The sequence below is a fragment of the Lagenorhynchus albirostris genome, chromosome 2 (genome assembly GCF_949774975.1).
Source record: "Lagenorhynchus albirostris chromosome 2, mLagAlb1.1, whole genome shotgun sequence".
In the NCBI taxonomy this organism is placed as follows: Eukaryota; Metazoa; Chordata; class Mammalia; order Artiodactyla; family Delphinidae; genus Lagenorhynchus; species Lagenorhynchus albirostris.
Window position 1 is genome coordinate 82297606 of NC_083096.1, and position 27947 is coordinate 82325552.

The following is a 27947-nucleotide window of genomic DNA, read 5'->3' on the forward strand; positions in this document are numbered from 1 at the left end:
AGATTAATCCCTTGTTGGTTGCTTCATTTGCAAATATTTTCTCCCATTCTGTGGGTGGTCTTTTCGTTTTGTTTATGGTTTCCTGTGCTGTGAAGAAGCTTTTAAGTTTAAGTAGGTCCCATTTGTTTATTTTTGTTTTCATTACTCTAGGAGGTGGATCAAAAAAGATCTTGCTGCGATTTATGTCAAAGAGCGTTCTGTCTATGTTTTCCTCTAAGAGTTTTATGGTGTCTGGCCTTACATTTAGGTCTTTGATCTATTTTGAGTTAATTTTTGTATATGGTGTTAGAGAATGTTATAATTTCTTTCTTTTACATTTAGCTATCCTGTTTTCCCAGCACCACTTATTGAAGAGACTGTCTTTTCTCCATTGTATATTCTTGCCTCCTTTGTCGTAGATTAATTGACTGTAGGTGTGTGAGCTTATTCCTGGGCTTTCTATCCTGTTCCATTGATCTATATTTCTGTTTTTGCACCAGTACCATATTATTATTATTATTATTATTATTATTATTATTATTATTAATTTTTGCAGTACACAGGCCTCTCACTGTTGTGGCCTCTCCCGTTGCGGAGCACAGGCTCCAGACGCGCAGGCTCAGCGACCATGGCTCATGGGCCCAGCCGCTCTGCGGCATGTGGGATCTTCCCGGACCAGGGCATGAACCCGTGTCCCCTGCATCAGCAGGTGGACTCTCAACCACTGTGCCCAGTGGTACTGGGAAGCCCAGTACCATACTATTTTGATTACTGTAGTTTTGTACTATAGTCTGAAGTCAGGGGGCCTGATTCCTCCAGCTCCTGTTTCTTTTTCCTCAGGATTCCTTTGGCTATTCAGGGTCTTTTGTGTTTCCATATAAATTGTGAAATTTTTTGTTCTAGTTCTGTGAAAACTGCCATTGGTAATTTGATAGGGATTGCATTGAATCTGTAGACTGCCTTGGGTATTATTATCACTTTGACAATATTGATTCTTCCAATCCAAGAACATGGTATATCTTTCCATCTGATTTTGCCATCTTTGGTTTCTTCCATCAGTGTTTTATAGTTTTCAGAGTAGAGGTCTTTTGTCTCCTTAGGTAAGTTTATTCCTAGGTATTTTATTCTTTTTGATGCGATGGTGAATGGAATTGTTTCCTTAATTTCTCTTTTTTTTTCATTTAAAAAAAATTTTATTTGGGTATAATTCATTTATAATGTTGTGTTAGTTTCAGGTGTACAGCAAAGTGAATCTGTTATACAAATACATATATCCACTCTTTTTAGATTCTTTTCCCATACAGGCCTTACAGAGTATTGAGTAGAGTTTCCTGTGCTATACAGTAGATCCTTATTAGTTATCTATTTTATATATAATAGTGTATATGTATCAATACCAATCTTCCAATTTATCCTTTCCCCCATCTTTACTCCCTAGTAAACATAAGTTTATTTTCTACATATGTAACTCTATTTCAGTTTTGTAGATAAGCTCATTTGTAGCCTTTTTTTAGATTCCACATTTAAGTGATATCACATGATATTTGTCTTTTTCTGACTTACCTCACTTGGTATGACAATCTCTAGGTCCATCCATGCTGCTGCAAATGGCATTAGTTCATTCTTTTTTATGGCTGAGTGATAGTCCATTGTATATATATATACCACATTTTCTTTATCCATTCCTCTGATGATGGACATTTAGGTTGCTTCCATGTCCTGGCTATTGTGAATAGTGCTGCAGTGAACATTGGGGTGCATGTATCTTTTTGAATTATGGTTTTCTCCAGATATATGCCCAGGAGTGGGATTGCTGGTTCATATGGTAGCTCTATTTTCATTTTTTGAAGGAACCTGCATACTGTTCTCCATAGTGGTTGTACCAGTTTGTATTCCCAACAACAATGTAGGAGGGTTCCCTTTTCTCCACACCCTCTCCAGCATTTATTGTTTGTAAGTTTTTTGATGATGGCCATTCTGACTGGTATGAGGTGATATCTCATTGTAGTTTTGACTTGCATTTCTCTAATAATTAGTGACGTTGAGTATCTTTTCATGTGCTTTTTGGCCATCTGTATATTTTCTTTGGAAAACTGTCTTTTTAGATTTTCTGCCCATTTTTTGATTGGGTTGTTTGTCTTTTTGACATAGAGCTGCATGAGCTGTTTGTATATTTTGGAGATTAATCCCTTGTCAGTTGATTCATTTGCAAATATTTTCTCCCATTCTGAGGGTTTCCTTTTCATTTTGTTTATGGTTTCCTTTGCTGTGCAAAAGCTTTGAAGTTTAATTAGGTCCCATTTGTTTATTTTTGTTTTTATTTTCATTAATCTAGGAGGTAGATCCAAAAAGATCTTTCTGCGATTTATGTCAGAGAGTGACCTCACTATATTTTCCTGTAAAAGTTTTCTAGTATCTGGCCTTACATTTAGGTCTTTAATCCACTTCTTTTTAAGTTATGGCTTTTTTCTTTCTTTCTTTTTGGCTATGTTGGGTCTTTGTTGCTGCACACGGGCTTTCTCTAATTGTGGTGAGCAGGGGCTACTCTTTGTTGTGGTGTGCAGGCTTCTCATTGTGGTGGCGTCTCTTGTTGTGGAGCCTGGGCTCTAGGCACATGGGCTTCAGTAGTGTGGCTTGCAGGCTCTAGAGTGCAGGCTCAGTAGTTGTGGTGCATGGGCTTAGTTGCTCCGTGGCATATATAATCTTCCCGGACCAGGGATCGAAACTGTGTCCCCTGCATTGGCAGGTAGATTCTTATCCACTGTGCCACCAGGGAAGCCCTTTAATCCATTTTGAGTTTATTTTTTTGTATGGTGTTAGAGAGTGTTCTAATTTCATTCTTTTACATGTAGCTGTCCAGTTTTCCCAGCACCACTTATTGAAGAGGCTGTCTTTTCTCCATTGTAATTCTTGCCTCCTTTGCCATAGATTAGGTGACCATAAGTGTGTGGGTTTATCTCTGGACTTACTGTCTTATTCCATTGATCTATATTTCTTTTTTTGTGCCAGTACCATACTGTTTTGATTGCTGTAGCTTTGTAGTATAGTCTGAAGTCAGGGAGCCTGATTCCTCCAGCTCCATTTTTCTTTCTCAAGGTTGCTTTGGCTATTCTTGGTCTTTTGTGTTTCCATACAAATTGTAAAATTTTTGTTCTAATTCTGTGAAAAATGCTATTGGTCATTTGATAGAGTTTGCATTGAATCTGTAGATTGCTTTGGGTAGTATATTCATTGTCACAATATTGATTCTTCCAATCCAAGAACATGGTATATCTTTCCAACTGTTTGTGTCATCTTTGATTTTTTTCATCAATAATTTATAGTTTTCTGAGTACAGGTCTTTTGCCTCCTTAGGCAGGTTTATTCCTAGGTATTTTATTCTTTCTGTTGCAATGGTAAATGGGACTGTTTCTTTAATCTCTCTTTCTGATCTTTCGTTGTCAGTGTATAGGAATGCAAGAGATTTCTATGTATTAATTTTGTATCCTGCAACTTTACCAGATTCACTGATGAGCTCTCATAGTTTTCTGGTAGCATCTTTGGGATTTTCTATGTATATTATCATGTCATCTGCAAACAGTGACAGTTTTACTTCTTTTCCAATTTGTATTCATTTTGTTTATTTTTCTTCTCTGATTGCTGTGGCTAGGACTTCCAAAACTATGTTGAATAAAAGTGGTGACAATGGACATCCTTATATCATTAATTCTAAAACAAAAGAAATGAAAACATTTTTAGGAAAGTATAACTGGCTAAAACTAGCTCAAGAATAACTAGAAAACCTAAATAATGTTAAAACCATTAAGGAAATCAAATCAGTAGTTGAATAATTTTTAACAACAAAAAATTTAAATCACTGGGCCTATATAATTTTGTAGGTGATCTCTTCTAAATAATCCAGGAATTGTTCATTCCAGTCTTATATAAACTCCATTGGCAGAGGGAAAAAAGAATATATGGCACGGTCCATTTTACAAGCTAGTATAAATTTGTTATCCAAACGAAACTAGGACAGTATGAGAAAGAAAATTACAAGTGAGTTTCCTTCATGGACAGAGATAATCTTAGTTTCCCTCAAGTGGTGAGAAGGATCGGGTTGAATTTAACATAAAAGAAAATATTTACGAAGTGTAAGAATATATAAAAATGTCATTGAACTTTTTTCAGTAAGCAGCAAAGAAAGGCACTAAAGTCAGTGGCCCTATAGTGTTTTGCATGAATAGAAATCATCTATCCGCCCAGTAGAATAGCTTGTGCCCTGCAATTTCTCACAGAAATACATGACCATTTGGGGCCTCCTCTGTGAAGCATCCCATACAAGTTCATACATGTCAGTAGCAATCATAAGATACCACTATAGACAAAACATCTTAGCAATAACCTTATCTTCTTCAAGGAATCTGTAGTCAAAAATGAGAGGTGAAAGAGCTTTGGAATGGAAGTAGTAATATGCTTATATTATAGTCTCTTTTTTCCTGGAGTGTGTTTTATGAGAGATGAAAAATTTCAGAGGACAAAGAGTTGGAAGAGAAATGACGGTAGAGAGGGAAATAGGTGAATAGAAAGTAGTACAGTCTTGGAAGTGGGGGAATGAAATATGGTGGGAAAAATAGAGAGATGTGAAAATAGACTATTATGAGTGATGTCAATCCTTGGTAGTACCAAAGAACTAAAGTAAATATTTAAGCTGTCACCTGAATTCTAAGCCACATGAGAGTGGGGATAGTATCCACCATACTTTCTATTCCTCAGTCCTGAGCATAAGGCCTGGCATCTAATAGGCACTCAGCAAAATCTGTTGAATGAATGAATAGCTAATAAAATATTAACAGGCTAGAAGGAACTGTGTGGTATTGGATTAGAGTGGTAAACATCAGTATGAACTCACGTTTACCTTAATAGAAACACATATGTATATATAGAAATAATTGTGTGTATGTGTATATACATGTGCTATTTCTTAATTCTTTCTACTGAGAGAGCCTAGAAACAAAACACACTCCAGTAGCAAAGAGCTTGCCCAGTGCCCAGATCTGGGTTTTTAATGCAATTCTCCAATATAAGGAACTAGGGCTCTTTGGAGAAATGGCTGATTCTAGGGCTGGGGCAGGAATATGCAACATGAGCCTGGAGCATCTTGTAATGCCAGGAAGTAAGGAAGTGCTCAAAGGAAAAAGGAAAACAATGAGGGGGCATATCAAGGAGACCCAGGAGCCAAATGAAAGTACTCCCAACAGGCAAAGCTGGAACAGCTGAGTTAAGTGCCAAAATAAATAATGTAGTATTGGATTGTAACCCAAAGGATAAAAGAAATATTTATGATTCTTACTGATGTAAATAAATGATTGATTGATTGATTGAATAAAATAAATGAGAGTAGAAATTTTCTGATACAGAAGAATTTCAAATATTTATGTAGATACTGCCCCCCTCAGGGAGGTAGAACATAACTCCCCAGATTTTAAATGTGGGCTGGGACTGCACATAGCGACTTCCTTGCAAAGAATATAGTGTGGAAAGTTGGGGGAGGGGACACTTTATGGTGGAGATCTAGATTAACATCCTCAATGATAAGGCATGTTGAGAGTAGGTACTCTTGATGTGATGTGATTCTCATGAATGGTACCTTATGTCTTCAGTCTTTCTCCCAAATCCCATGACTCCTGCCTAAGTATCAATATAAGAAAAACATCATACAAACCAAAATCCAGGGACATTCTGCAAAACATTTTACAACCCCAAATTGTCAAATCATCAAAAACAAGGAAAGTTTGAGAAATTGTCACAGTTTAGAGGAGCCTAAGGAAACACGATATCTCAATGGACTGCAGCCTCCTGGATGGGATCCTGCAACAGAAAAAGGACATTAGGTTAAAAGTCATTAGTTAATAATAGCATATCAATATTGATTTATTAGTTGTGACAAATTTAACATGCTAATTTAAGATGTAGGGAAAACTGGGTGTGAGGTATATGGGTACAATGTGCACTAGCTTTGCAACTTTTCTGTGAATCTAAAACTATTGTAAAATAAAAAGTTTATTTGAAAAATATTAGCTAGCATATATTGAGGGCACAGTATATGCCATGAACTGTACTAAGCAGTTATATCTACTAACTATTTTAATCTTCACAACAACTCTGTAGTGCAAACATGATTATCCCCATTTCAAAAAGAAACTGAAGCAAAGAAGGGTTAAGTGATTTGGTCAAGGTTGTCACACAGCCAGCAGAGGGTGAACCAGGAGAAAGAATTTTGTCCTGTCAGTACAAGACGATCTCTGGAAGTGCCTCTTGGCACACGATTTGATTCTCTGATTTTTAATAAGCCTTTGTTGTATTGAGGAAGGAGTCTATGGCAAGTCAGAAAGCTAATATGGAGGAGTTTGGGAAACTATGATAATAAATAAATAGGGTTTCAGATTTCTACCAGAGTGAAGTGGGAGGGAGAAGAGAGTATGGGCATACATGTGAGTAACTTAAGCTTTATATAGGGACTTCCCTGGTGGCACAGTGGTTAAGAGTCCGCCTGCCAATGCAGGGGACACGGATACAAGCCCCGGTCCAGGAAGATCCCACGTGCCGTGGAGCAGCTAAGCCTGTGTGTCACAACTACTGGGCTTGCGCTCTAGAGCCCACGAGCCACAACTACTGAGCCCTCGTGCCGCAACGAAGAGTAGCCCCCACTCACCGCAACTAGAGAAAGCCCACGCAGCAACGAAGACCCAACGCAGCCAAAAATAAATAAATTTTTTTTTAAAAAAGCTTTGTATAAACAATTTCAATAAAATGAGGAATTTACTTAGCAGGATAAATTGGCAATGGTTATTACCCAAAAGTATAGTAGAGAAAAATGGCCACACTCTAAAGGATTAAGACAGCTGGCTCAGATGGTGTGCATACTGTTAGGCAAAAATAATCATATAAGTTTTAAAATGTGGATGATTGACAAATTGTATAACTTGATTGTGAACAAAAATAGAAGCTTAGAGTTTAATAGCCAGCCTAAGTCGGGGGGGGGGTTGGGGGGGGAGGGAAACTATGGGAGCATAAAGAAGGCACTGCTATGCACAAAAGAAAAAGTGTAACAATCAAAGCATAACAAAGAATGAGGTTTTGTTTAATATAGCAGAGAGTTGAAATATAAGAGTCAATGAAACCATTATTTTGGTAGGTGAAGTTAGAAATGGTTGGCTCCCGTAAAGGAAATAGTGGAAGAACTGAATAGATTCATTCAGAAATGGAGTGAGGCAGAGAAAGCAACTCCTAATATGACCTTTAAAAGCAATATTTGTTCTGCTGATTGACTTGTGCATCGGCTGAAATTATTTTATTTTTGAATGAGTATTTTCTTATAGTCTTCCTTTTCTTCCTAATATCTGACTTCAAATGTTTTCTTTTTCCTCATATTCTTTCCTTATATCCACTTACATCAGCCATAAGATGGAGGTTTCATTGGAAGTTTTCTGAGAATATGTATTTGGAAGGGGACAGAAATTGAGTGTAAGACCTTTTCCTAACATCTGGGAATCCTTCCTCCTTTTTTAGACTGACATTTTCACAAAACATAGTTAAAGTAGATTTCACTAAGATGGTGTTTTTCCTATTAAATTCTTACTAGAAAGAATCTTTAGGTTTCAATGAAATCCCCTCTTAAATTTCTTAAAAACATAAAAGATGTCAGTGTGGTAAATATTTCTTTATACTTCACATAGAAGCCAATACTAATCGATATCAAAAAAGGTCAAAAAAATGCACACAATAAAAACTGTGTATTGATATGATTTTTAAAGAATGCTCTGCATATAAAACCATAGGAAATGTAACTTTTAAAGAATGCACTCTTAAATATTAATGTATTAGAGTTCTTCAGAGAAACAACCAATAGGAGATCTATATCTATATCTATAGATAAAGAGGTAGATAGATATTAAAAAATGAGACTTTGGCTCATGAGATTTTAGAGGCTGAGAAGTCCCTTTATCTGCTCTCTGAAATCTGGAAGCCCAGGCAAGCCAGTGGTGGGCAGTTTCATTCCAAAGCCAAAGGCCTGAGAACCAGGAGCACTGACATTTGAGGGCAGAAGATGGATGTCCCAGCTCAGGCAAAGAGATTTGTCTTTCATCTGCTTTTTGTCCTCTTCAGGCCCTCAGTCAACTGGATGATGCTCACAGAATTGGTGAGGGCAATCTTCTTTACTCAGTCTACCGATTCAAATGCTAATCTCTTCCAGAAATAGTCTGACAGACACAGCCAGAAATAGTATTTTACCAGCTATCTGGGCATCCCTTAGCCCAGTCAAGTTGACATATGAACAACCACCACAATTAGTTTGATCCAAGAACAGTAAGAAAAATTACCTGCATAGGAATCACATTCAAATGAACACTGATGCTATTTTCTTTTTTTATATTGAAGTATAGTTGACATACAATTTCAGGTGTACTACATAGTGATTTAACGTGGGCATACGTTATAAAATGATCACCATGGTAAGTCTAGTAACCATCTGTCCCCAGACAAAATTATTACAATGTTATTGACCATATTCCTTATGCTGTATATTACATCCCTGTGGCTTATTTTATAACTGGAGGTTTATTCCTCTTAATCACTCCTTCACCTGTTTCACCCCCCTCACCTTCCTCCTCTCTGGCAACCACCTGTTTATTCTCTGTATCCATGAGTGTGTTTTTGTTTTGTTTTTTTAGACTCCGTACCTAAGTGATATCATAAGGTATTTGTCTTTCTCTGACTTATTTCACTTAGCATAATACCCTCTAGATCCATCCATGTTGTTGCAGATAGCAAGATCTTACTTTTTATGTCTGAGTAATATTCCATTGTATCTACCACATCTTCTTTATCCATTCGTCTATCAGTGGACTTTTCCAAAGACTTCGAAGTAAAGCAGCCAACCACCACTGACCTCTTTGTTCCTACATCCAGCAGGCATTTTTCAGACTTTCTTACCTGGCTTCTCAGTAGCAGTCAGGACTACTGGGCACTCCCTCATTCTGGAAATACCCCCAGCCTTTGGCTCCAGTGACTCAAGCCCCACTGGGATTCCTTCCTTCCTGTCTGGCCACACCTCCACTCCCAGGCCATCCTCTTCCTCACAGCCACTGACCGTTGGACACCTAAAGCTTAGCCTTAGGCTTCGCTCCCCTGCTCACTGGGTGGTCTCTCCAGGCGGGCTCATCCACTCAGGCTCGATTGCTACAGATAAGTAAATGACTCGCCCATGTCTACCCCTGCGCTGAGTACCAGGCCCACATATCCAGTTACCTGCTTTACATGTTTGGATGTCTCAGGTGTATACAAACTGAATTTCTCTAAAAACCAAAGTCCTAATTTCCTCACCAGCCCACTCCCAGACCCTTTTCTTCTTCTGGTATTCCCTATCCCTATAAATAAAAACACCAATCAACCAGTGAAATAAAATGATATTTAATCAGAGAAATTCATATTCTTTCATAGAGATGGGTATGTTATAAAATACCACATTTGGAGGGCAGAAGAAACCTAAGCAAGCACACGAAAGGTCATTGAATAAACAAATGATCTATGAGTTTGAAATATGAGAGGAAATGAAGCAGCTTCATCCCACTGAACAGGACCCCTTTTCTCAGTAAGTGGAGCAGCATGGTGCCTACAGATAGTCTTAATTTGGGTGCGTTTGACAGCAGAATGTTGCACAAAAGTTGCAAGCCAGCAAAAGCAGGATTTTAATTCATGGAAACAAGGAGTGGCATGTATAAGATAGAAAAAAGCAACTCTGCATAGTTGCATTTAAGATGTACAAGATCATAGTCAGAGACAAACTTCCTTGGAAATCATTCAGACGTCTCCCTAGTGGTACCCTGCATTTTTTTAGGAAGGCTGAGAGAGAGTGTCAAGCTGGAAAAGAGAAAGATAGAAGCTGAGGAAGGAGGGGCAGCAGATACCACTGTTTGTCTACACCACCATATATAATTCTCCCAGCTCCTCATAACCCCACGACAAATCATCTTTTCTCCCTAAAAGATTGCTCCATGGTCCGGCATAATACACTTTGGTATAGGTTCCCCTCAAACATAGATTTTGAACTTTGTCCACAATTTTAAAAAGTTATTATTTAAAATAGTGCAAATGTATAAGTAACAGACATCTGATAAAACATTAAGAAATCAAACATTTAGCTAAGCATTTAGAGAAATGACTTACCATGAGTTATGGATTTTGAAATAGTCCCCAAAGGATTTTTAGCAAATCCCTTCATTGAAGATATTTAAAATTAGATTCAAAGAAAAACTTGAGTGAGAGAATACTCGAGTAAAAACTCCCACACTAACAAATATGAAACAGATGAATTGTAGCTTTTCCTATTTTTTCATATATACAACTGTTATTTATCTGATTCATTAAAATGTAGATTGATATTCTAAATGCTTGGCCACAAATTACATAAAATAACATAAAAATTAAATCAGCAGCACTTCATTATGGTTCCAGAGATGTATAGTTATATGACAAGACATTCAAGGCCAAAACGGTAAACTTTGAATATTGCTTTTATCATTGACAGAAACAGGGTTCCTAGGAAGTTCCTCGTTATAAAGTGATCTACTCCCAGGCTTCCCACAATTCACTGGGGATTATGAACTGCAAGCACTGCAACTGATTTTAATTGCCACAATGATGCATAAGGAGAGATGTGATATCTGGAGTAACTGGCTTCGAAACAATGAGGAGCTTTAAAGATTAAAGTCAACACTTTAAATTGCACTCAGGACGGAATAGGAAGCTAATGCTGACCATTGAAAGCAGGTGTAATATTCTCCATATGTTTTGGACCTTGTAGCTGAAAGAGATCAAGCCCTCTGTATCACACACAATAAAAACTCCAGGACAATGCATTATAACATTCTATTTGGAACGTTACAAACACAGTAATCATGATGGTAAATAGCACAACCAGATAGTGAAAGGTGTTCTTAGATGTAGGATGCCAATCTGAGAAACCAGAGGACATCTGTGAGGCCTTCTGAGCTGAGGGCAAGCAGGTTGCTGCAGTTAAATGTACTTTGAATGGCTGCAGTCTTGGCCTAGAAGCGAATTGGTCCATAGCTCCTGATGTTACCTGGTAACAGTGGAAACACTGGACACATCAGTAGCTGCCTCCAACCTTTCATGTATGAGAGTCATGCCTCAGACTTTACACCTGAATAAGAGTTCACTGAACTTACTATAAGATCAAAGTGTAACACTTGAAAAGAATAATTCCGTAATCACTGTTTCCTAAAGAAACAGTGCATCCCTAAAAGTAGACGATCCTTGGTGAGCTAAATAATGTTAAACGCAAAATCTTACTGGAAAAACTGAAACAAACCAGGAGTGACTCTGCCAATGTGAAAGAAAATTCTCCAAATAGCTTTGTTTCAGCCACAGACATATGGGAAAATTTATGTAGTAAAGTATATGCTTATAAAGTTTCAACTTATATTTAGTGGGGGAAACAATTTATTATACCAAAAGAGCATAAATGTATGACAGATGGTAATGATTTTTTTTCTATTCTTGCCAGGGTCTCCTTTTAGCTGAACGGCTTTTGCTTCTTAAAACTATGCACATTGTCATTCACACCTATTTTCTGAAATTAAACAGACCAATTCTAAGATGAAACTCCCTATACATTGGGTTACTGTATAATGTCTTCCCCTTTGTATCATAAATTATCTAGAGTACCACTTTCTCTGGAATAATGAAACAGGCCAAAACTGGCAAAAAAGCATTCTGTAATAAAACCTTTATTTTCAATTCTCTAAATCAGTTTTGGAAAACCTATATTTAAATTTATCCTGGTAGGTCTTTACAAAGGGATCCATAAAAGATTGTACTGGAAGTGCATTCTTCCATCCTGAAATCTTCATTTTTTTGAATTTTAAAATGTTTAGTTCTTTAAAATCATTTGAATCCTGGATTCTAAATCTGGTGCCATGAGTGATACACTGTGGGACTTGGAACAAGGCTGTTGTAAGAATTAAATAATATAACTGTGTACAGCATATAACCAGTGCTCAAACAACAAGAGTTGTTATTACCATTATTATGATTACTATCATTATTACTTTGGGAACTCTGATCAGGATATTTTAGATACTGGTGCTGCAGGTGGGGAAAGGGGAAAAAGACTCTAGTGAGCAGTGGAGGACAGTGTAAAAGAACTGGGGCTACTCAGGCAGAGAAAAAGGTTTATAAAGACAGTAATCCCAACTATAATTATATAAAGGGTCCTGTGGAAGAGTGATTGGACTTGTTTAGTAAGGCCCTGGGAGGCAGAACCGAGACCAAAGCAGAGGATGGAGGTCGGGGGACAAATTTGGCTCACATAGTGAAGCATCTTGGTCAGATTAGAGTGGAAGAGAAAACTGACATGGGCCATCTTCCGAGGAGAGTCAGTTCTTCATTCTAGGTTACCCAGGGTGAAAGAAATCTTGGTGAAGAAGTCCTGGACGGGATTCCAGGGATTTTGAATTTCAAGACAATGCCTCGGGCCAGAGAAGGCTCTAAGAAGAAGCAGAGGGTAGAAGTGAGTAAAAGAAAGCTTGACCAGCTCGAGGCCAGCCTCGTCCTTTCCCTCTCCACTTGCACATTTCTTCTGATGGGAAATCCTAAGATTTAACCAAGGGGACTGGAGTCCCGCCCTCAAGTTTGCAGCGCGCTCCGGGAAACTCAGTTGCCATGGCGACAGAAGCGGTTGACCTGAGGATTCAGAACAGGTTTGGCAGAGGGGAGACAATTCCTTCAGGAACTGGGCGTGGCTTTGGTTACTATGGCAGCGGAGACGCTTAGTCCAGGCCTAGGCCTGTTTAGAGGCCAATGCTCCTCCCATTCTCTGCATGGCACCCAAAAAAGAGAACGGCGGGACCACAGGTTCTAAGATGTGGGAACCCTCGCTCATCGCCGCACCCTTCAACCAGGTATGCCCAGAACCCCGTAAATCCTCTCTGCCCCCCAGCAATGCTAAAGCCCGACCAGACCCTGCAGGCAACTCTGCCAGGCTAGCCTTCCCTTCCTGACGCCACCGCTGTCCCCTCCGAAAATTGTACTTGGTACTGCTCTCCCAGGCCTGATGGTTTCACACAAAACGACCCAGGGTCCCATCCGCAGGGAACGCTTGACGAAATGAGCGTTAAGGGAAGAAGGAAGGGGAAGCGGATTTCAAAAGGTGGTGAAAGGTGCGTGGTGGTGAAGAGACAAGGTGTCCTTCTGACACCTCAGCATCCTCTCCAGTGAAGTCATCCAGATGGCACTCCACAGTTGTACTGGGGTTGTCCTTATGAACTGCTCGCTTCCTCCTGACTTCTCCTGAAGAGAGAAATCCTGTTGGATCATCTGTAGCCTGGTGCATAGTACAGCTTTAATAAATGCTGTATGAAAACAGACATGGAATACCTAAGGTATCAACATATTTAATACAAGTGAGCCTTTTACAGATAGGAAAGGATGACTTTCTTATGTAATGCCCTGATACCACAATATCAAAAGTTTTGATGTATTTTGAAGGTACTGTAGGAGATCAGAGTACTGAGGGGTTGGCTGCTAGACTCATCTGCAGGATGACACAAAGGCAGTCTATAACCCACCTGCCACATGACGTCGAATTGCCATGCCAGAACTGACTAGCTCCCCACCTCACTCACACCCGCCCACCTCCAGTGAGCTGGTCAGCCCAATAGTTCCTGTCATCTGCTGCCAGAAATTCACTTCAACACTAAGTTATTTCTAAGATGACATTTGGAAGGAGGAAGCTAGATTCTGGGAATTCCAGCCTGCCGTTGCAAAACACTTTAAAAACTAGAATTTTTTTTTCATTTTCTATGTGTGTGTATGTTTCACTAGAGAGTTAGTACTTAAAGGAAAAATACATCTAAAGTCTTATGATGCCCTCATGAGAAATGTCTACCTATTTGTCCTTATTTTCCACTATAATTGTTTTTTCCCTATGAACAGTAATTCTGTCTGATATGAAATTCTACCAGATGAAGAATTTCATGAAAGTAGTTAAGACACTGCCGATGCTGACATGATGTCATGGAATTTGGGGGTATTTCTATAACCTTAGGAACGAAGGATGTCAACTCAGTAATTCTCAGTTACGTTCTCAAATTCTTAGATGTTTTTTGAAATACTCTATAAAAGACCCTCTCTTTTGCTTTTATAAGTTAGTGCTAGCCAAAATAATTTTTTCTTCATTTTCTTTGAAATTGTGTAGGCCAAGTTTGGGCTTGGAGTGAACATTTCTGCTTGAATTATAAACTGCTGAACAACAGAGTTTGATGGAGCTGCTGACATTGCATTAGCCTTAGTGCTGCAAATATGAAGCTATAATTTTCCTAGTTGAGTGGAAAACCTAAAGGCACTATTTTCCCTTATGGCTTGAAAACCTGAAATAATTTTCAGCTTTCTTGTTCCTGCTTAAACAATATAATTTCAATAAATCTTACATATTAATAGAAAGAATTTGAACTCAAAGCAATATGTAGTTTTAACTACAATAAGTAAACTTCTTCAGTTTGTTGAAATGTGGGTTCTTTACTGCAGGGGGAAGACAACTACCCTCCACCTCCTCTCATATTTTTTTCTCAGCTTGGTTTCATGTCTGATCCAAGAGGAAAATTCCCAGATTAAGCCAATGCCCAGAAGCATGCCCTAACCACCAATGTAACAGACTCTGAATTTTGGTTAAAGATGACTGTAGATGTGTGAATTCCTTATTCATAGGGCTCAGCAAAGTGCTTTGCACATATTGGGTGCTCAAAACATGTTACTGCTTTCGTTTCCAGAGTCTCTTTCCATAAAGTTGCTACTTCTGTGCAAACTGTGCTCCAGTGTACGTGGTTGAGTATGTGTGTGCTACTGTGTGTGTGTTGCGTGTGTATTGGGGGTCGCAGAGAGGGAATTTTTCCTCCCAGTCTTCCATAAGCCAGTTTAGTAATCCTAATCAATAGTGATTTTGAACTCATATTCGTACTGAGCTGCACTAGAGTTGACAGAGAATAAGCAAGTTCACAATTTGCTTTTCGTGAATGTACCTTGTATCACTGTTTTGGGCTGTCCTTTCAGGCTAGAATAATCATCAATTTCTCAGTACATTTTAGTTGGTTCTAAAACATAAAATGATAGCAAATAATACAAGGCAGTCTATTACTAAGCACTAAATGATTATATAGAGTCTGGACATTAGGAGGATGAAAGTGGGCTCGGATAGCCAGGAAACGCTTTATAAAATACTTTCTTCTGGCTGAGCTCTAAAGAATAGGTAGAATTTGAGTGGGTAGAAGGAAGGAGGACAATTATTTTAGGAAAGGAGACCAGCATGTGCCTTAAATAAATCTGGGACAGTTAAATTGAGAGAGAGAAAAATGTAGGTTAGACGGCTCCTGGGGGTACATTGCTCATAAATTAATTCTGTCAATCAAATGGTCATTTACTAACTTTGCTATCCATGTATCAAATATTTAGCTTATTATTGTACATGTGAATAAATAATATTATTTGTGAGTATATTGTATTATTAATATATGCAAAATATCACATCTCAAATTAGATATACAGGAAATATTTAGGTACAAGGTTATAAAAATGTATCTTAGTGTGGGCTTTATATGACATAGACATATTTATGATATCTAGGAGCATTAAGAAGTTAAAGATACTGTGGTATCATAGAAATTAAAATCTTTTCATGAAACTCTCAAGGCAGCCTCTGCTGGCCACAGTGAGAGGAAGATGTGTTAACCCAGGTGCTCAGTGACAGAAGGTGCTATCTGGAAACATTTTGGTCTAAGATATTCTTATTTGTATTTTTTACTGTGGTAAAATATACAGAACATGAAATTTACCATTTTAAACATTTTAAAATATACTATTCGGTGGCATTAAGTATCTTCACATTGTTGGGCAACCATCACCACCTTCCATCTTCAAAACTCTTTCATCTTCCCCAGCTGAAAATACATCCATTAACTAGTTTCCCCACCTCCCTCCCCCCAGCACCTGGCAACCCCCATTCTACTTTCTGTGTCTACAAATTTGACTACTCTAGGTGCCTCATGTAAATGTAATCATACAGTATTTGTCTTCTTATGACTGGCTTATTTCACTTAGCATAATGTCCTCAAGCTTCATTCGGGTTGTAGCATGTATTGGAATTTCCTTGTTTTTAAGGCTGAATAATATTTCATTGTCTGTATAGACCACATTTTATTCATTCATTCGTTGATGGCCATTTGGGTTGCTTCCAACTCTTGGCTATTGTGAATAATGCTGCTATTAATATGAGTGTGCAAGAATCTGTTTGAGTCCCTGCTTTCAATTTTTTGAGTGTATATCCACAAGTAGAATTGCCAAATCATATGGTAATTTTATTTTTAATTTTTTGAGAAACAGCCATACCATTTTCCATAGCATCTATAACATTTTTATATTCGCACCAGTTTCTCCACATCCTCGCCAAATGCTTTTAACAGTCTGTGTTTTTTATTTATATACTTATATATAACAGCCATCCTAATGGGTGTGAAGTAGTATTTCATTGTGGTTTTGATTTGCATTTCCCTGATTATTTTTGATGTTGAACATCTTTTTATGTACTTTTAGGCCATTTGTGTATCTTCTTTTGCCCATTTTTAGTCAAGTTGCTTGGTTTTTTATTGTTAAATTGTTGAGGGTTTTTTTTTTAAAATATATTCCGGGTATTAATCCCTTATCAGATACATGGTTTGCAAATATTTTATCCTATTTCATGGGTTGCCTTTTTACTCTTTTTCTTTTTTTTTTGCGGTACGCGGGCCTCTCACTGTTGTGGCCTCTCCCGTTGTGGAGCACAGGCTCCGGACGCGTAGGCTCAGCGGCCATGGCTCACGGGCCCAGCCGCTCCGTGGCATGTGGGATCCTCCCGGACCGAGGCACGAACCCGCGTCCCTGCAACGGCAGACAGACTCCCAACCACTGCGCCACCAGGGAAGCCCTGCCTTTTTACTCTTTGTGTACTGTGATGTACAAAGTTTTTAATTTTGATGAAGTTCAGTTTAAGTTTTCTTTTATTTCCTATGCATTTGGTGTCATATCAAAGAAATCATTGCCAAACCCAGAGTCATGAAGATTTTACCTTATGTTTTCTACTAAGAGTTTTCTGCCTTCCATTTAGGTCTTTGGTCCATTTTTAGTTACTTTTCATTTATAGTATGAGGTAAGAGTCCAACTTCATTCTTCTGCATGTAAATATACAGTTTTCCCAGCACGAATGATTGAAAAGATTGTCCTTTCTCCAGAGAAAGGGTGGGGCAAGGGAGAGTAGAAGTGCCACAAAATTTCCTACCGTATTGAATGTGGCTTTTTATTGATTTTGGGCATTCATTCGGTTGCTTTAGATCTTTGACTGGTTTCAGAGGTCCTATAAAGTTATTTTAGTCAATCTCTGGTTGTTTTTCTAATGTTTCTGTGAAGGACAGAGGGCCTAGAGCTTTCTAGTTGGCCATCTTGCTGATCTTACTGTGGTCTGAGAGATTTTGTAATCAACTCTGATTTTCTCCATTTCTTACAAACCTACACAGCAGGTGATGCTGGGGAAGGGGAGGTTAGTAGAAGCTTTGCTCGTGAAAATTTAGGAAAATTTACCAAAATTGTTCAAACAGCAGAGCCATTCCTTTTAGAAGCCTACAGATTGTCACGTGGCTTCAAAATGAGTGAGCTACGTGTTTCAAATGGAATCTTGTGTTATGATCAAGACTTTTGTGTTAACACAGTGGGGAAAATCCTCACAATGTTATCTGTGTTAAGTGACAGCATGATACCAGTATAGTGAATATTGAGAAGCCAGATACAAACCCTTTTCTTTTTCTTTAAGGTATTATAGACTTTTGTCCCAAATATGTTCTTCAGAATTTGAGGGTTCTCCAAAGTTTGTTTGAGTCGATTTGGTTTGGGATTTTGTTAGTTTTAATTCTTAAGTACTTCCATATTTTCAAATTATCCAAGATGGTTATTTCTTTTCATTTGTTCCAAGTTTAAGTTCTCCTTTTTAGGTGTAGCAAGAAGGCAGCCATAACTTGTGAGACCAACTATTGGCACAGCAATTATTTCATTCTCTTACTGTGACCCACCATAGAGAACGTTAAAAAAAAAACAACAACAACAGAAAAAAATTATGGCAATCTACACATTCCCTAACCCAGCCAGCCTCACTATTCCAATTCACTGATTTCATTTTGTAATGATGATTTCAGATCCCTAATACCCAGCTTAAGGGAATGGATACTCATTGTCATTTGCCTTATATTTATCATTAAGATTTTGCTTCTTGATTAAGCCTTCAACTCTTCTTTAATACAAATATCCACATATTTTTAAATAATGATTCCTTTTTTTTTTTTTTTTTGGCCATGTTGGGTCTTCGTTGATGCACGGGCTTTCTATAGTTGTGGCGAGCGGGGGCTACTCTTTGCGGTGCGCGGGCTTCTCATTGTGGTGGCTTCTCTTGTTCTGGAGTATGGGCTCTAGGCACGCGGGCTTCAGTAGTTGTGGCACACGGGCTCAGTAGTTGTGGCTCACAGGCTCTAGAGTTCAGGCTCAGTAGTTGTGGCACCTGGGCTTAGTTGCTCTGCGGCATGTGGGATCTTCCCGGACCAGGGATCGAACACATGTCCCCTGCACTGGCAGGCAGATTCTTAACCACTACGCCACCAGGGAAGCCCTAAGCTGGCCTCCATTTAACCATCACATTGAATTGCTAGAGGCAAGACATTCTCTTCCTTGAAGCATAGACACACAAAGGAGGCAATGAGCTGCTGGAGAAAGCCCCAGCTCTGGGGCCAGGTAGACCTAGGTGTCGAATCCTGATTTTGAAAGGCCTAATGGGTGACCTAGAGCAAATGTCTTACCTTCTCTGAGCCTCGTTCTCCTTTTGTCATATGGAGATAATAATATCCACCTCAAAGATTTGCTGTGAGGAGTAAATGATATTTATTTCATTTCATAAATATTTTATCACATCTGGCATCTAATAACCCTTCAATAAGAGAGTTCACTCCCTGCATCCTGCTTTTTCACTCATATTAGTCTCTTTGCTTGAAATGAATTTCCACCTTCCCTCCCCTTGTCAGGCCCATACTTCGAGGCTCTCATAAAGCCATGCCTTGCAGTGAGCTTTCCTAAATACCCTAAACCACATTTATCTTCCCCCACCTTGGATCTAGGCTCTGTCTTTTACAACTCAGTCCTTGGTTGTGAGAATGCCTTGAATTATTTGCTATCATTTCATGTTTTATAGAGCACAAGTATTGATGTAATGTGAGCTGCTTCACAGAAAAATCATATCTTATACTCCTTACATCTACTCTACAACGACCAGCACGTTTATAGGCACACAGAACCACACTCAAACTCTGTACAAAATTAATTCACTGATTTACTTTGAAATATGAAGAAACCTTTATTGTAGAAACCAGGACAGTTAGACTGAGGAGATGTTTTCTAAGAGAAGAGGAAGGGACAGAAAACATTTATATAAAAAAACCATCATAGCAGATATATAGGCTGATTGTAACAGTACCCCCAAAAGAACTATGCAATGATTCCATTTCACTTCACAGAGATATTTTATCTGCCAACCAGGAGGCATTTAAGTGAATGCTCTTTAGAACATATAGTTAGCAGTTTCTCCTCCTCATTAGACTTCAGCTGAGGAATAATATGTTTCTCTTATTAAATGTAGCTTAGTGACAATAGCTGAGTTGTGCACACTTGAAAAATAGTAACAGAATTTCCTTGGAGTCTTGAGCAAAGCTTCTATCTTATAAAGGTTTGGAAAGTAGATAAGGGTTCCAGATAGGTATTGCTGAAATTATTAATACTCCAGACCTCTTAAAGTTGTAAAGTATATAGATACTAGAATGATAATAAGCAGTCTCAGTAGGTTTGGGAGGAAAACTGTTCAATTGAATTGAAGTGCTTGAAACCATTATAAATGCAGTTTATCAAAAGAGAAGTACATTTTATGGACAGACCCCCTGAATAACGTTTGAGAGGCAGTGAAGAATTTTTCAACTTTTTTGATCTTAAACAGTAAGCGATTTCTCATGTTAATGTGTAAGACTTACTGGAAATCCTCATAATATGAGCTGAAGACTGATGTCTGGCAGCAAGCATATTTCTGAAATTGGCTTGGATTTTATTGCTATATTTTCTGAAATATGCTTTCATTGATATTTACCAAACAGATTGCCAGTTCACACAAAGGTTGTTTTAATAAAGGCCAACGAAAACAACTGAGCTGCTAGGAAGAATGTTAAGAGGGAAATGGACTTTTCATAACCTCACATTATAATTTATCTTTTTAGACAAAAATGTATTATTTGAATGAGTTTGGAACCAAAGGGAGTTCTCATGTCAAAATATCTACCTAGATGGTATACGTGATTGTTTTTATAGCAAATGAAAAATATTAAATACAAGTAAAACGTAAGTGTTGCCAGTATGAGTTTGGCAACATACTAGGGAAATGTTAAGAAATGGTGAATGTTGACCATGTTTCAGCTCTAGCCATAGAAACCGTCATTGGCTCCCAGTTACCCACAAGATAAAATGCAAGATGTTCTGCCTGACTTTCATGGCCCTGCCTAATTTGGTCTTTCTCTGCCCATCCGTCTTTATCTTCCTTTACTCCAGTTGAGTGGTCTCTGTAGTATCCCCAGGCACATACTGACTTTTCCCATGTAGTTTCCTGGCCTGAAGATCTCCCTGCCTCCATCCTCATTAAAACCCTCCCTTATATCTTCCAGAAGGGAGCTTAATCACATTATTCTGGTCCCTACTGACTTTTCTCCTTCCACTAAATTACTTCAGTGATTGTTATCTTTTAGTTTTTAATTAATTAATCTATTAATTTATTTTTGGCTGCATTGGATCTTCACTGCTGCGCACGGGCCTTCTCTAGTTGCGGCGAGCGGGGGCTCCCCCTCGTTGCGGTGTGCGGGCTTCTCACTGTGGTGGCTTCTCTTGTTGCGGAGCACGGGCTCTAGGTGTGCAGGCTTCAGAAGTTGTGGCGCGTGGGCTCAGTAGTTGTGGCTGTACTCAGTACTATATTACTGTGTAGTAATAGTTTCCCCTCTCTCTCCTAAATTTCTTTCAGTCAGTCCTCCCATTGAAGTCCCTCTTTTCCTATAACCAGTTTATTTGCCATTTTGTGACTCTTTCCAGCTATTCAATCTCTTTTTAGGTTTTATGCCTAAAACTCAACACAACTTTCCAAGTACTTAGACCCTCTGGTTTTGTACAGTTGTAGGGCAATGTTTTCTATTTTGTTCCCACTTTTTTCTACATCTGGTGAGCCAAGGCATTTCAATGGAACTGCAGCACATTAAGCTGTTGGTTATGGGGAAGCATTACATACAGGCACCTTTCCTGTAACTGATCATCAGAGCTTCTAAACTTCTTTTTTTTAATTGAAGCATAATTGATTTACAATGTTGTGTTAGTTTCTGGTGTACAGCAAAGTGATTCAGTTAGACATCTATATTCTTTTTAATATTCTTTTCCATTATGGTTCACTACAGGATATTGAATATAGTTCCCCATGCTGTGTAGTAGGACCTTGTTGTTTATTTTATATATAGTAGTGTGTATCTGCTAACTCCAAACTCCTAAATTATCCCTCCTCCACCCCTTTTCCCCTTTGGTAACCACAAGTTTGTTTTCTATGTCTGTGAGTCTGTTTCTGTTTTGTAAGTAAGTTCATTTGCATCATATTTTAGATTCTACATACAAGTAATATCATACGGTATTTGTCTTTCTCTGACTTACTTCACTTAATATGATAATCCCTAGGTCCATCCATGTTGCTGGAAATGGCATTATTTCATTCTTTTTATGGCTGAGTAGTTTCTACTAATACAGTAGTATTCTCTCTCTCTCTCTATATATATATATGCCACATCTTCTTTATCCATTATTCTGTCAATGGACATTTAGATTGCTTCCATGTCTTGGCTATTGTAAATAGTGCTGCAATGAACATTGGGGTGCACGTGTCTTTTCAAATTAGAGTTTTCTCCGGATATATGCCCAGGAGTGGGATTGCTGGGTCATATAAAGCCTCTAAACTTCTGACTGGAGTTTAGATTATGTTTTCTTCAATGCATTTACTTATATTTTCCACACTGAATCTCATCTGACACACATGCTTGCTCAACTCAGAAGGCTTTGTGAAATCTCCCTGCAGTGTTTAATTGTCCCCTTGGCACAATGTCATTGTCACAACATCTGCCAGTGAAGCCAAGGCAGGGTGGCAGAGGAAGGCCCATTGCCTAGGAATTGGGACATGCTTCTTGCTAGCTGTGTCACCTTGACCAAGTCTCCATGTCATAGATTTTTTACCCCCATCTGCAAAATGAAGGAATTGGACTAAATGGCAATGGAAGAAGTCGCCTAACATTAAATTCTGAAAGTTTGTGTTTCACTGTAACTATTTACGTATTTTGTATAAAGGCAGTTGAATAAGACATATACGAGGAAGGTTCCCAGAGCTCCCTGCTGTTAACACTTCTCCATCCGGAGAGATGTCTGCTTAACTTCGCCTTTGTTTTTTAGCCAGTTCTCTGTGACAAAACATTTCCTCTACTTCCATGGTAACTCAATGTTTTTGGTATGTAAACTTGTGAAATGCTTTCTAAAATTAAATAAATTGTTTCCTGGCTTCCTCTTGTCCTCACCCCTCACGATCATGATTCTTTGTGTTGTTCTTATTGTGTTTTTGCTAAATATGACTATAGTGTGTGGCCTTGGGTGGTACAGACAACATAACAGTTACTCAGGCAGGATATATTGAATAGAAATGGAGAGGAAATCCCCCAAATTATATAAGCACCAATGAAAAATCATGGGATCTCTAAAACTGTCTATGACTCCATATACGTATTTAATAGTTGAGTTTTGGTTAAACTAGTTAAAGTTTAGGAATATTGACTTCAACTGCCGCTGTCTTTTTTTTGAATTTTTTATTGAAGTATAATTGATTTACAATGTTGTGTTAATTACTGCTATACAGCAAAGTGACTCCGTTTTATACACACACACACACGCGCACACACACACACACACACACATACACACATACTTTCTCATATTCTTTTCCATTATGTCAGCTACCTCTGTCTTCACATCAAGTATTTAGATGGCTGAGCAAGGATAGAAAGCGTTTCGTTATTCACAGTTGTTACTGTAATCATAAAGGTGAAGCATTAAAGAATGTTTATTGTTTAACTTGTCATGCATATCTTATAAATTTAGCACCAACCTAGGAAAATGTTTGTGGAAAAATGATTTATTAGGACCATATTTTCAACCTTTGAGATGGAAATAACTGTGAATGTGTTATTTTATTCTTTGTGATGAAGATGTCACTTTTGCTCAGAAGGGTATACGCTTTAAAACATATTTAAAGCAATGATGATCTGTTTTTCTGAAGAAAGGTTTTTGCTTAGTCCCTCTTGTGTTCAGTAATTAAGAGCAATCATGTCTAGAGGCCAAAGATTTTGGTCGTGTGGAGCAGAATTTGGGGTCACGTGAAGTCCATATGGGAACTGGACCTCTGGCTATACCCTCATCAGTACTGTCTTCAAAGCAGCTGAGGAAATTCTCTCATCTTACACAGCGTATACCACATGAAGAGCCTCTTGGTGGCTTCACTGGAAGTTTGTTCTCAGCCTCCTTGGCAGCATTTTTTCTTTAGCTTTATCTCCATGTTGACCTCATCAGCGTCTCTAATTAGTCTTATTTTATAGAAGCCAGTGTTCCTCCAAAATCGAGGAGGTTGAAAGTTTCCTTTCTACTTTGAATTTTAGCTGCTAGAAAAAGTCTTTAAAATTATCCAACTTAGTTTGGTCAATGAAAATTTTCGGTCAAACGAACAAGCACCTTGAAACAAAAGAACTGTATTTAAATGTTTCAAATGAATTAAGTAGGAAAGATTGTTCATCTTGAATTGTTCAGTTTGGGCTGGAGAAAGTGGGATTAAAATAAAATCAAACTAGGAAAGATGGACGCCTTCCTAGATCTTCCTTATGTAAGTCTATAGTAGACGTACCCCACTGGTCAATTCTAAGCCCTAAACATGGTCAGCTGTGGAGCTGGAGCTTCCTTCTGTAATGTATCTTTAGCCCAGTAGCAGTTGAGTCATGGGTGAGCCAGGGGGAGAATAGCAATTACTAAGTTGCCAACCATTATCTTCCCCAGATTTGGGGACAAAATTACCCTTTTAATGTCTTCTGAAAGTTCTCCCTATTTTTCTTCCTCTGTCCTGTTTTGGTATGGACACCTTCCTTCTAATCCCCCTCACTGCCAGTCCATCTCTAGGCTTCAGAGGAGGCAGAGAGTGGTCCTTGACACAGAAACATACTTTCATAGGGGAATTATTTAAAGCATTCTGAATTTCCAGAATGTAAGATGGGCACATCCCAAAGTATAACTTTAAAAATGCATTCCAAAGGAAAATAGAAATAATTTCCTTTATTAAATTCCTAGAGTCCATATACTTCTCTACTAACGAAGAATTGAAGCTTGAGGCTATATCTATATCTAATGTGGTTTTTATATACAAATAATATGTTCTTTACCTGACATCACTAAGACATTCTCCTTCAGTAGATTTTTAAATATTGGAAATGGTTTAAGACTGAGTACATGAGTACAACCAGCTAGTAAATATGGAGTTTGACCATAGCTTCAGTAAGTGATTAAATTCAGTTGAAAAACATTTGTTCCTTTTGTATTAAACTACTGCCCTATGTACTAGCTGGGATGTATAGAAAGGGGAGGATGGGTCAATGGAAAAAGGAACAATACAGCATTCCTGCCACTTAGAGCTAATCAGAGAAAACACAGACATAGAGCTAATCAGAGAAAACATAGACACCAGTGATTCTAAAAGTGTAATCCCTGGACCAGAAGCAACAGCATCGCCTGGGAACTTATAAGAAATGCAAATTCCCAGACCCCACCGTAGACTTACTGAATCAGAAACTCGGGGTGGAGCGTAGTTTGTACTTCGATTTGTACTTTAACAAACATGATTCTCATGCACACTAAAGCTGAAGACCCACACTAATATCATGACCTCAATGTAAGTACTATGTTACTCGTATAGTACTGATAATGAGTTTGCAAGCAGAGGACACAGTGGTCACTGCTGGGCTGAGATGTTTAGGGAAAGAGCCACAGATGAAGCAGGAATTTCACCTGGAAGCAAGGAATTCTGTATAAAAAAGGACCATGCTGAGCAAACAGAGAGCTGAGAAAACACATGACATATTTGTGATACATAATTAACCACTCACTAGGCACTGGATTAGGTGCTTTACACACACTATCATGGTTCATCCTCACAACAGCTCTAAAAATATTATTCCCATTTACATGGCAAAATTAAGGCTCAAGAACTTACATAGAACAATTTGAGAGCTGTGAGAGTTTAGAAATAGTGGGAGATACGGTGTTTAAAATATGTGGGAAAGAGAATGTAAAGGATTTTGAATTCTAGTAAGATAGAGTTTGGACTTATCCCATTAGAGTCTAAGAGTTAGACAATTAAAATACTTTCTGTGAGGGAAGCATGAAATGATTAAACTGATGTCTTAGAAAAAATTAATAGGTTAGAGATGGAAGAAGCTGGAGGCTCGAATAGACCCCGTAGAAGGTATTTTCAGTGGTCTAGGTTTGAGGTGGTTATAGGTTGAACTAACCGAATCACCATGAGAATAAAAAGGAAGTGACAGATCCAAGAAATTCTAGAAAGAAAGTAACTGCGATTGCATATACAAAAGGAGAATGAGGGAGGATTTGAAGCATGATGACTGGTAAAAATGGAAAGTCTCAGAAACTGACCAATTCAGTTAAATGAACTTGGATGATTTTTACTGTTTGTGATAGGATTTTGTTTGTTTTGTTTTTAGGGTATACAGAGAGGTAAAGAACTCAGCTTTCAGACATTCTGAGTATGAGATGATGGTAGAACATCAAAGTAGAAATTCATCAGGAAGTCCATAGACTATAACTCACAGTCCCTGGTTGGAGGCATCGACTTAGGGATTGTAGTAGAGAAGTGGAGTGGATGCTGTGGGAGGACCTAGAATATCCAATAGAGAGAATGGGCCAGGAGAAGAACAGAAGGTTGAGCATAGAATTCTATGGAATATCTAAAGGTCCTCATTTATGAGGTAGAAAGAAAGGAAAGAGCCTGATGGTCAGAGAAGAAACAGCCACAGGAATAAAGACAGAATGAGAACAGTGTTGTGTCATGGACATCCGTCCAGGGAGAAGGGCACGAAATGGCGTTTGAAGTCCCCACCTATGGAGATCTAGGGAGAACAGAGCAAGGCAACCGTATTTGGTGATGAGGACACAATTAGTGATCCTAAAGGATGCAGTTTCAATAGAGTGAATGGTGGTGGAGGTGAGGGAGGGAGGTGGGAGCAATACTGTGGCTTATCAGGATCCAGGGCCTCAAGCGCTAGGTCCCATGTTTGGGGAGTTTGACTATGAAGAAAAGAAGATCCTATGGAAAATGGTTAGCGGGGAGACTGGGATTAGGTGAAGATAGCTATGCTTTTGTGAAATGGGATAGAGAGGAGAGGGCAGGAAGGGATTGAAAACTGGAGGGGGAGAGATAGGCTTGACGGAACAATCTGGAAAAGCAGGTCAAAGGAAAGTGGGTCATTTGCTCTAGTACAAAAGAGAAAGGATCAGAATCTTTCCCTCAGCCCGAGAAAAAGGAGCAAGTTCTTCAGACTAGTGAAGGACGTACTGAGAAGAGAATGTGAAAAGGGGAAGAAACCTAAACAAGAGAGCTTTGCTCTTCTGAGGAGGTGGAGGTGTGGCCACTGTGTAGATAGAAGGTTGACAAACAAGAGACATAGGCAAAGAATTCCTTCCACTCTTTCTTCAATCAGCATCTGCCCGTGAGGCAGGGACATAAGACGCAGGGAGAGATGCGGTCAACAGTAAAACCCGTATCATTTTACGTTATGACTGTGCACATATCTGCCTCCCTTACTAGAATGTGGGTTTTTTGAGAGCAAAGACTTCCTTCTTTTTTAATGCAGGAAAGCACAAAGGGTAATATAACAAGGACATTTGTACCATCGGGACAATTGCTAGTTTCTCTTTTTTTAAAAATAAACACTGGGAAAAAAATGGAAGAACACTTTGTCCTTACCTCCAGCCCCTGTTCCATTCCTTTCTCTCCCTTCCTAGGAGCACACACTGTCATGAATGCATATCCTCTGAGCCTATCTATGTATCTATTTATCTATATCCACGAATATTATGTAATATTGTTTATGATTTTTTTAATTTATACAAATGGTTCCATATTGTACTTACCAGTTCTGCAATTTATCTTTTTTTAAAATTCATCATTATGTTTTGAAGTCTAACCATGCTGAGAAATACAGATTTAGTTCATTTCCTTTAATTTCCCTTGTCTTATTAATCTTTGTATCCTTCATTTCCAGTGTAGCATAGGTACCCATATAGCAAAAGTTATTAGTGAATAAATTAGGATAAACAATATAACAAAAGAAATGGATACTTTATACAGCACTTTCTTATGGAATACTTTTAACTATAATCCCTTTTCTCTGTTATTTGTGGATTTTTCTTCCCCAGGCTGATGCTATTTAAGGGTAGTGATTATGCCTTATGCCTATGCATTCTATTCCTAATGCCCATTTCAATGTTTGACACATAGTAACTCCTCAGTAAATATTTATTGAATGAATGAATGACTCCCTACTGTAAGTATTATTTTGTTAAGGTCCAGGTTCTGAGTACGTGAGTGTTTTTCCAAGACCACGTGGTTGGAATCAGGACTAATGATCAGGTTTTCTGATACTAAATCCAGTGGTCTTTTCATTATAACATTGAAAGAG

The 27947-nt window shown here is 38.4% G+C and overlaps 1 protein-coding gene across 1 annotated transcript in view; it reads left to right on the top strand.

Annotated features, from left to right (window-relative positions):
- Positions 1-12860: 12860 nt before the first annotated feature.
- The window catches only part of SPAG17 (sperm associated antigen 17), a 228121-nt gene continuing 213034 nt past the window's right edge, over positions 12861-27947 (top strand). Inside the window, 1 exon segment of the mRNA XM_060141888.1 lies at positions 12861-12941. Coding sequence (XP_059997871.1) covers positions 12861-12941 — 81 coding nt within the window.